The sequence below is a fragment of the Chlorocebus sabaeus genome, chromosome 14, assembly GCF_047675955.1.
Source record: "Chlorocebus sabaeus isolate Y175 chromosome 14, mChlSab1.0.hap1, whole genome shotgun sequence".
NCBI lineage: Eukaryota > Metazoa > Chordata > Mammalia > Primates > Cercopithecidae > Chlorocebus > Chlorocebus sabaeus.
This window is the reverse complement of record NC_132917.1, coordinates 91778039-91789116: the sequence shown is the minus strand read 5'-3', so window position 1 is coordinate 91789116 and position 11078 is coordinate 91778039. Positions and strand designations below refer to the sequence as shown.

Below are 11078 nucleotides of genomic sequence, written 5' to 3'. Positions count from 1 at the left end.
GTCCTATGAACTAATTATCCATTTGATGAACAATCTGGGAAAATTAAACATAAATTATAAATGCATGCATGTTGCAAAAGTGCTTGAAGTGGGTATTATGACTCTTAGTAACAATTTTTATTGCATTCTTGGACCTGTTTTGGAAAAAAAATTCAGAAACTAAAGAAAGGAAGTATTTTACATGAAAATACTTGCTTTACATATAATTGCTTGGAGACATATCCATAGCAAATATAAAAATACAAGGTCTATAGTCTAAATGTGTCCCATAGATGTGTTTAGTTTGCCTCTATAAATTGTCTCAACATGGAAGGTTTAGGAGACTCATGCACAGATCTGGATTCCAGGCTTCTCTTCAAGAATCCAATCTGGTGTCCCTTGAGCCTATCTCACATTTAGGATGCTGTGCAGAGGTTGCCCCTTTCTGTGAGGCGTGTGGTCTCCATTCTGCTACTGTGCCTACCTAGGTACTTCCTCAGGTCATCTCCCTTGCCTCTGTAGGGATGACTTTACAAGCCCTGTTTTATAGTATATTTTAGTAAATATTTCAAGGTTTTCAAGACATTTTATATCTATTTAAATGTAGAGTCTATATTTTATATAAATCCCTTAGTGATGGGGTTGAACTTTTGAATTTAGAAGGTGGTGTTTTTATAAACTATTTTTCTGTATATATACCATAAATAATCATCTTCCCATTAGAATGCATGTAAGCTTTTTAAGGTGAATAATGGTATAGTTGCATAGGTTATGCATATTTTAGACAACATTATATTTTTCTCTTCAGTATTGCCTCCTAAACATGCAAGTAATTGGCCGGGCACAGTGGCTCAAGCCTGTAATCCCAGCACTTTAGGAGGCCGAGGCGGGCGAATCACGAGGTCAGGAGATTGAGACCATCCTGGCTAACATGGTGAAACCTCCTCTCTACTAAAAATACAAAAAATTAGCTGGGTATGGTGGCACACGCCTGTAGTCCCAGCTACTCAGGAGACTGAGGCAGGATAATAGCTTGTGCTTGAATCCAGGAGGCGGAGGTTGCAGTGAGCTGAGATGGTGCCACTGCACTCCAGCCTGGTGGACAGGCGAGACTCTGTCTCAAAAAAAAAAAAATAAATAAAAGATGCAATAAATTTAGTGGCTTTCATTATGCTATAAATAACTAATACAGGTCATTATTAGAGCTTTAATTGATAAGCCATCGAATTTTTATTTCTGATTTATATTTTACCTAAAATAAAAAAAATTTAGTAAGAATTAATATGGAAACTAGAATACAAATTTTTAAAGGAGTTATGTACCAGGATCCTAAGATTATAATTACATAAATATTTGCACCAAGGTCCTAAGATTGTAATTGAGAGTAATATTTCATACAGAGCTTTCTGACAGCTAAGATAAAAATACTGCTAGAAAAAACCCATGGACTATTTAATAACAAGTAGTGAAAGTTCATTTGAAGCCTATCTCTATTAATTCAGAGCCCAGCTCTCCGAATTAAAAAGAGATAGGCTTCAAATGAACTGTCAATTGTGTCAGATTCTCGGATGACAATGTCAGGTGCTCCTGTTCCAAATGGATCAGGAGGACCTGACATTGTCATCCGAGATTCTGACACCATCGATGGAAGAGAATCAGGCAAGTGTGTATCACCCAGAGGAAACCTCCACCTTTACTGGTAAGCTCTCACAACCGTATCCCTGGAACTCTCATTTCTCAGATGTTAATCTTCTCCATAATAAGTATTTACAAATAGGGATTAGGTGGAGTTCAAAAGATTCCTCAAATACTAGACACATAATGCACAGTTTTGTAACATTTTTCAAACATGGGTGATCATGGAATCTTTCTTTTGGGGTATAATGTGCAACTTCTGGTAAAGTAAATATCCTTTGGAATATATTAATAGTTTAAGAAACCCTGCTCTATAGGTAATAATTTAGGACATTAATAAAAATACCTGAAACATTTATTACTATGTCTTAGAGTTTGAGGACATAGAGAAAAAAATACAGCTCCTGCCCTCAAGAAGCTCCTGGCTCAGGTGGGAAACAATGAAATCCTTGAAATATGCCGTGCTAAATGCTGTGACAGAAGCAAAGATTCTTGGAACTGGTAAATGTTTGAAGTGAGCTTTGGAGATGACCAGAGTTCTTGTGGTGAGGCTGAGAAGATTGTTTCCAGGGGAAGGAGTAGAACCTAGAAAAGCGCCGAGGAGTGAAAAGAAAGGGACCACCTCTTATGTCCTTTCAATTGTATATATTCAAGCTCATAGGATCTTATGTAAGGTTTTCAGTTCAGTTGGTAAATATGTAATTTTGTGATTATAAATTGTTGCTGTTGTTTTACAGCATGAATGTCAACCACTTTTACTTGCTGTGAGTCGAGCAAAAGTGAACATGGTGGAATTTTTATTAAAGAAAAATGCAAATGTAAATGCAGTTAATTATCTTAACAGGTACAGACCTTAGTTCTTATTGTGTTGTTTTTAAACCTGAGTGTCATTTTAGAGTGGTGGCAGTCACTCAAGTCAGAAATATTACATTAATAAGAAGACTAACTTTTAATTATTGGGATATAGTGAGAAATATCAACACAGATCATCACTTAGGTAGAAAAACGATTATTTGGACTGAGTAACATAAAGAACAGTGTACAGCAGGATTCATCTCTCTAGACATTATACACATAAAAGGCTTCTATATTGACAGATGTTTGTTATTTGTTATATGATGTGGTGTTATTTATAATGTAATAATGTGATGCTTTTGATTGTATGATCTTACATTAGCTATAGGGGTTTCATGTTAGTTTTTCATTTCTGCTGTGTTTTGATGTTGTTTTTAATTGATATGGGAAGAGGGAGAAAAGATAGCTTTAAATTGATAAAACTTAACTTTAATGAAGACAAGCTTTAGATTCACACAGGACTGGGTTTAATCCCTAGCTTTCCCACTTGCTAGATGTGTGACCTTGGTAACATTACTTATCACCAAGTATGTTTTCTTCTGTGAAAAGGAGGGTAATAATATATTCTTCAAGGGTGGTTGTGTGTAAATAACATCATATATACATAATGTTAGAATGTCCCGCTAACAGAGCAAAGTGCTGATGTTTTGGAAACAATGGCTGAGCATATAAGTATGTGCTTATATATGTGTGTGTGTGTGTGTGTGTATATATATTTTATATACACACACGTATGTATACACACACATATGTGAATATAATATATAATATATATTATATATACACACATTGTAATGTGTAAGTATATAATGTAAGCAACATAACATAATGTATAATATATAATATACAATATTTATTATATATAAAATATATAATATATATATTTTTGTATATATAAATTTATATATGTTGTGTATATATAATATATATACATAAAATATATATTACATATATGATGTCACTTATACAACCACCCTTGAAGGATACATTATTATCCTCCATATATATATATATGGCGTTTAATGCCTAGCACATGCTTATCAGCATCATTAACTGAAGTTACGACTACTATTAGCATTCCTATTAATATTATTGTTTCAAGCCTGCAGATAGCTCTTATCTGACCCCTTAGCTGATTTTGCATTATAATACATAATATCAGACTAGGGAAGAAATGAATAATTTTTCACTTAAATTTGCCTACTGTAGATAGGTGGCCTGAGCATAGTTTCTTGCCCATCAAAGGACTTTCAGTTAGCAACTTGATGTCACACCACAGTGGGACAAGAGGCTTCCTTTTTGTTCCTTGCTTTTAACCTTTGTGGTAATTTACAAAGATAAACCCTTGAGCACCCAAGATGCTTGTTTCTTAGTACATGTAATTGGGTTAATTCTACATGGACAGGCAACATATTAAGTTGATAAAGTATTTAAACTTAGCTTTTAAAATGTCATTAAAGTTTTTAATTACCTCTTCGCTATTTTAGATCAGCCCTCATACTTGCTGTTACTCTTGGAGAAAAAGATATAGTCATTCTTCTTCTGAAGCAGCACAATATTGATGTGTTTTCTCGAGATGTATGTGGAAAGACTGCAGAAGATTATGCGATTGAGACTCAGAATAAAGTGTAAGTCTTTACATAAAAAGGCTAGTGAACACTAAATTGAAGTTTAAAATAATTGTAACAACTGCATCTTATATGTCAGGTGAGATTTCATAATTTGGTTCAAGTAGTTTTCAAGTGACAAATTTTCAAGTTTTTAAGTTTTCAAGAGTTGTGCAACTTCGTCAGCCAGAAATCAAGCAAAAGACTAGATAAGTAGCAGTAGGTGCAGGATTCTTGATATTGAAACTTTTAGGACTTTTCTCCTTAGGGATTCCAATGTTGTTCATTTTATTTCAAGTATAACCCTTATGCATAGGATAAAGTAGTTTCACATCTTTGATTTTTCTAATTAGTTATTTGGGTCTCAAAATGTCCAGCTTATCAAAAAACCTTGTGCTGTTTACTGGGGACCATCTGCTATAGCCTGATCCTTGAATTTTTCAAGAACCTATGGGGTTCCTTAAGTCCAAGGAAGACAATGAGTTTCTACAAGTCAGAAGGAGAAGGGGAAAGGACATTCTAATCATTGCTTTGTTTTCATTGATTCTGTTGCTGCTTTCTTGCCATTGAAAGTACTCTTGTAGTCTGGTAATGATTAACCTTTGCCACCAATCTTCATGTTGATCCATAAAAAGGCTTCAAAGTTACACATACTTTTTTTTAGTTCACTTGCACATACTTATATGCTCATTGTTTCCAAAACAGCAGAACCTTGCTCTGTTGGCTGGATATTCTAACTTTATCAGCACACATACTGAGCAAATTGACACTTTCACCCGCACTCAAAACCTGATGTAAAGCCCACATTTTAGCCTGGGCTTCTAGACCTTCATGGTGAGTTATTTTTGAGTCCCTTTTTTTTTTTTTTCTCTTTAAAGCAAATATTAGTTGGGATAGTTCTAAGCTGTCAGAGATATTCAAATAATGTTGTAGAAAGAGATCACGGTTTTTTTTTTTCTTTATTGCTACCAGATCTGTACCCTGACACTTTTTAAATAAACAGTGTAAAAGCTTTTCTCAGGTAGGGGAAGCTTCTATGCCATCCTTCTTTAGAGTAGTAGGCATCCACTTGTGGTTGGCCCCTTAAGTGATCTGTTTTCTTTAATAATGAAGATCTCTCAAGCTGCTTGCATCACTATCTCAAGTTTTTAAGGTTCTACCTCATAGGAAGCCATTCATCAGAATTATTTGAGTCTCAAGTTGCTTAGTTAGATTTAACAGAGCTAAGCCTCATCCATGACTTATCAGCATTTATATGCAAAAGTAAGGCTTTGTGCTTGCTTTGGCAGCGCAAATACTAAAATTGTAACAATACAGAGAAAATTAGCATGGTGAAGCATTTCGTAATCTTGCAGTCACGGGAAGGTCACTTGACTGTTTGCTGGCTAGCTAAGTAACAGTTTGAATCAAAACAAAATGGGTGGCACCTTATATTAGAATTGTGATTTTTCACTACAAAAATATTTGTGTAAAGTGATCTATAAACTGAGAATGGAGGTAAGTAACACAGGGGATGTTGTGTAAATATTTTGTTAGTATGTATCTTGGAAATGAGAAAATGTCAATTTTCATCTACTTCGTGGAACTTAAAAAACATGAAAGTAGGGTTTTGTCTTCCATGTCAGTTGGAGATAACATCACTGATGGAGATTAACCATCATTCTAGCAAACATCTGATGTTCAGTTAGAGTCTGTAGAGAAGTAATAGTGGTAGCTCAAGCCAGATCTTGACATCTGTTAATTTTCTGCCCTTGGAACTGATGAGCTCAATAATAGTGGACAATCGTGTTACCTATTTTAATGAAATAATGTATTCATAAATGTTTATTTACAAATTATGAAATGGTTGAGATGCCCTTAATTATAAGCCACAAATAATAGAACAATAAAGCAAAATTAGGACTTAACATTTTTCTTAAACAGAAGCATTTGAATATTAGAACCTATGAAAAACTACACATTGGGTTTGATTTGGGATTTCAGAATAGTTTCAGCAATAAAGTTCAAGAGCAAATTCCACTGCTTTACTATTTCTCTGTGAATGTTAAAAATGCTACTTCATTAAACCTATATAACAACCTAGTGAAAGAAGTCAGTAAAATCTAAAAGAAGACATGGCGCCTAAGAGAAGCAACTTATAAGAGCAAATACCTGTTGGCTATAGAGCCAGGACCTACCAGTAAGAGCCAGGAAGGTGACTTTTCATTATGTCAAGCCGACGTGAGATAGTTTGCTGCGCTCGCTTCATGAGTACTTCACCTGTTTTTATTATTTAATTAGAAGGGTACTAAGAAGTTTGTAGAGCTTATAGAAGTGTATAGGATAATTAACATCCTGATATTAAGATACTCTAATAATTTAGTATATTTGGTAAATGTTTTTGATAATAGTATTAAAATATTAATTTCATTTGTTTTTATACATAGCATTTTTGGACTAGTTTCTGAATACAAAAGAGGAAAGACATCTGAAGAGCTTCCTATAAATAGCAATCCAGGTAAGATTTCTGATAGTGAATTACTCTTGATGGTACTACCATGGATAAAAAAGAATAAAGATGTTCTGGTTACAAAAAAGCAGTTTAAAAAAATCACTGTTTAAATTGCACGCTTTAAAAAAATACTTTCTTAGTAGTCTAGATTTTATAATTATTTAAAAAGTTAATTGTAGGTAATTTGTACTCTCAGTATTGTTTGAAAAAAATTATTGTTTAATTATGGTTCCTAATAGTCTAGATGATCTTTTTGTGTAAATAAGAAAAATTTTAAGTTATTATGTTGTTTGTTTTCTTTATAGTCACGTTATAATGAATTAGACTTTTTATATAATTAGAACTTCTATTTAATTTGTAAAATAAATTCTTTGCAGTTAGTAACTGAATCAATAATTACAGTTGACCCTTCAACAACATGGGATTTAGTGCTGCCAATCCCCATGCTGTTGAAAATACATATTTGGTATGTTATATGTATTACATATTGTATTCTGAGTACAAGAAAGTAAGCTAGAGAAAAGAAGCTTTTGCAGTAGTTAAAGCTGTAGTTTCCTTGTAGTTCAGTCCTTAAACTACTATCAGTCTAGTGTAAGGTATTCACCCATTCATGGTAAAATAAAGTAAATTTACTCCATTTACTCATTTTAAAATGTTGGTCTTTTTCTTGCCAGGCCTTCTTTGTTTTATTTAATTTTTTATTTATAAAAAAACAATAATAGTTGGTAGGGGTTTTTTTTTCCTGTGAAAACCATCAGTGAAGAGGCCATCTTGATCTAGGAAATATAAACATATTTATTTGGTGGCAGTAGAAATATAAAGCAGAAACAGAAAAGAGGTACAGTTAATATGATTTACTGAATGTAAAACATTAGTGGGGAGAGAGAAATCTTGGATCATTCATACGTTTCCAGGTTGTGTACCAGCCTTTATACTGCACATGAGAAAGGAGTAGGACATGTTCAGTGAATGGAGAAGTACAGCTGGTCAATAGGGAAGAATAACTTCCCTTCCCTCCAACTCTGAGATTGGAGTTGCAGATGTAGAATGATGTTATTATAATTATTAGGCAAAGTCAGCGATCTCAATGAGCTGTCCATGATGCAGGTGTAGAATGAGAAGGCATCCAGCGACAAAACCCTGGGAATATTAACATTCCCTCCCGCCTCCAGAAAAAAAAGAGTTGGTAAAGGAGAAAGCAGTGGCTAGAGAAAAGTAGGAGAGGAGTCAGAGGAAGTGATGTTGCAAAAATAAAAAATGTGAGAACTTCAAGGAGGGAGTATGAATTCTAACAAGTAAGATTACTAAAAAGTCAATTAGATTTAACTTTTAAAAGCTCTTTGGAGGTGCCCCTTTCAATAGAACCATTTTTGAGGTGTAATGTGGGCTACTGATGTGATTGGTATGTCTGGTGTCCAAATATGGAGGAATAAATCTACAAGATCCCGCCTAACTCTTTGTAACTGCAGAAGCTACATGCACAGGGTCAGGGAAAATGGTCTTGACTTCCGAGTACATGTGCCCACACTTTTACTGAATTGTCAAAACCTAAGGGTAATGTGTGAGAAAAACTGTGGTCTTCTTATCAGCTCCTTGTGGAAATACTTAATTTGTACTGAAATCCCTGATAAGTTCTTCTGGATCCTTTCTGAAACAAAAGTCTGGCAGCAGTAACTGGACCCAGCTTGTCCAAAGCACATACATCCAGACTCCCTCCGACATGGAATCATAACACAGCCACATTTTGAGTTTCGAGTTTCAATCAGAAGTCGTTTACAGATGAGCAGTTTGGAGAAGCTGACATCTTTTATCTAATGTCATGGAGAAAAATATAAGGTGATGTGCTAAATATACCAAGTCTCTGTGTTCTGGGACACTTTGTTTCAGTGCAATCCCTTTTCATGACCTCTTCTAATAGCTCAGCTTTTACTGTTTTCTTTTGAATTTCATCCCTAAAGAAAATATTATTAGAACACATCCCTAAAGAAAATATTATTAGAACACATTTGAATTTCATCCCTAAAGAAAATATTATTAGAACACATTTGAATTTCATCCCTAAAGAAGATATTATTAGAACACATTTCTAACATAGGTATTTTTGACAACTATCTATAATTTTCTTTTAAGAGAATTAGCTACTTATTCTCAAGTATATCTGGTATTCTATTAATCTTTAATGCTAAACTTCTTTATATCTTTAGCACAATGACAGTGTAAGTGATGATGGTTCTTTAAGATTTTAAGTTTCTTTTAAATTTTCAAACTTTAAATGTCTTTTAAATTTTCAAATTAAGTTAAGACACTTAAGTTGTCTTTTAAATTTTCAAACTTGACATAGTTTTAATGTAAAACACTTTTCTGGTATTATATTTCTTCAAATATTGCTAATCTGTTACTTAGCTGGAATATTTGGTCAGTTGGATTACCACACCTTTAACCATCTATGTAAAACTTTCTTGATTTTTTTTTTTTTTTTTTTGAGATTGACTCTTTTGCTGTTCCCCAGGCTGGAGTGCAATAGTGTGATCGTAGCTCACTGCAGCCTCAAACTTCTGGGTTGAAGTGACCCTCCTAACTCAGCCTCCTAACTCACTGAGACTGCTACAAGCATATGCCACCATACGAAGCTAACTTTTTTATTTTTTGCTTTTTAGAGACAAGGATCTCTCTCTGTTGCCCAGGCCAGTCTCAAACTTTTGGTTTCAAGTGATCCTCCTGTCTCAGCCTCCCAAAGTGCTGGAATTATAGTCACGAGTCATTGTGCTGGTCCATAACTTCCTTTATTCCCCCAGATAATATTAAAGTCCTATTGACCCTTAATAATAAAAATCCACTGTTTGGGAGGAGAAGTGGATAACTCATCCTACATTTTAAATGCAGTTTTTGGCTTTTTGACCTGTTCTGTGAAGAATTGCCTTTAACAGATAGTTTTTAGTTTTAGATATTTTTAGTTTTGTAAGAACTTAAGAAAAAAAATTAGAAACAAATTAAATGAGGTCAATGATCAATAGTACAGTATTATACTATATCCAATGGCTACCTATATTTCTATAATTATCACAATGACCTGAATGATGCAAATTATTTTATGTATGTTTTTACTAATAGATTTTTTTTTGAGACTGAGTCTTGCTCTGTTGCCCAGGCTGGAGTGCAGTGGTATGATCTCAGCTCACTATAACCGCTGCCTCCTGAGTTCAAGTGCTTCTCCTGCCTCAGCCTCCCAAGTAGCTGGGACTATAGGTGTGCGCCACCACGCCCAGCTAATTTTTATATTTTTAGTAGAGATGGGGTTTCACCCTGTTAGCCAGGATGGTCTCCATTTCCTGACCTCGTGATCTGCCTGCCCCAGCCTCCCAAAGTGCTTGGATTACAGATGTGAGCCACCGTCCCCAGCCTACTGATACATTTTAGAGCCAGGATCTCCCTCTGTTTCCCAGGCTGGAGTGCAATGGTTATTCACAGGTGCAATCTCCACTGCAGCCTCGAACTTTTGGTCTCAAGCAATCTTCCTGCCTCAACCGTTGGAGTAGTTGGGACTACGGGTGCGTGTCATTGCACCTGGCCAGATCCCCAATTATTACAAAAGAAACCTTGCTGAGTTGAAGACAATTGACGGTGATCTTTTTGTTTCTCTTCTAGAAGCTTTCATACTATGGAATATATATTTTTAATCATCCATATTCTCAATTTTTTATTCTGGTTAAAATAAGGTTGCTGCTTGTTTTTCATTTTTTTTTTGGCATAATTATTTCTGTTCCTTTATGGATTTATTCATGCGGAAATACGGGAATCTCAAAGCAACTGTCCAGGAAAACAGATTAGGGAAAGGTATTTTATAAACAGCCTTCCGATTGTAGTCACATGTCACATCACCTTAAAGAAAACTCATTTCATATAATGCAGTAGTGTCAGGGTTTCCCAAGACCACCTCTGTGTTTGCTGATTCACTTGGAAGGACTCAGCAGACAGTCCTACTCAGGGCTTTGATTTGTTTCAGTGAAAGAATACAAAGTAAAATTGGCTCAGGGCAAAGGGGCATGTGGCAAGTCTTGGGGAAGCCAGGCACAAGCTTCCAGGAGCCCTCTCCTGTGGAGTTACCAGGATGTGCCGAATTCCTGTAGCCTGGAATTTTGACAGCACATAGGCGGTGTTGTCTACCAGTATGAGTCTGACTAGAGACTGACACAGTAGCCAAGGTTCTTACGGAAGCTCGTTACATAGGCATTCTCTCTCACACAGGTACAAGAATTCCACACTTCCACAAGAAAAGCAGCTGCTCAGAGCCAACCATATTGTTTATGCAAACAGTTTAGGCACAGTGAGCTACTTTTCTCAGTTAGGAAATGGTGACAAACCTTTAAAATGCAAATTTCCAAACAGCAGCAAAGGGCCAATTTTGCATGCAGGCTTTTCTAAGAATGACAGTCTTATGACTGTTATATGAATTATTTTTTTCACAGCAGTTATAGCCCCAACTTAATTTTAGTTATTGTCTTAAAAATTCT

At 35.0% G+C, this 11078-nt stretch overlaps 1 protein-coding gene across 1 annotated transcript in view; it reads left to right on the top strand.

Annotated features, from left to right (window-relative positions):
• The first annotated feature begins 1553 nt into the window (after positions 1–1553).
• The window catches only part of LOC103241291 (uncharacterized), a 157774-nt gene continuing 148249 nt past the window's right edge, over positions 1554–11078 (top strand). The window contains exons 1-4 of the mRNA XM_073022717.1: positions 1554–1646; positions 2352–2458; positions 3957–4097; positions 6503–6573. Of these exons, the coding sequence (XP_072878818.1) occupies positions 1554–1646; positions 2352–2458; positions 3957–4097; positions 6503–6573 (412 nt within the window). The remainder of the gene's footprint in view (positions 1647–2351; positions 2459–3956; positions 4098–6502; positions 6574–11078) is intronic.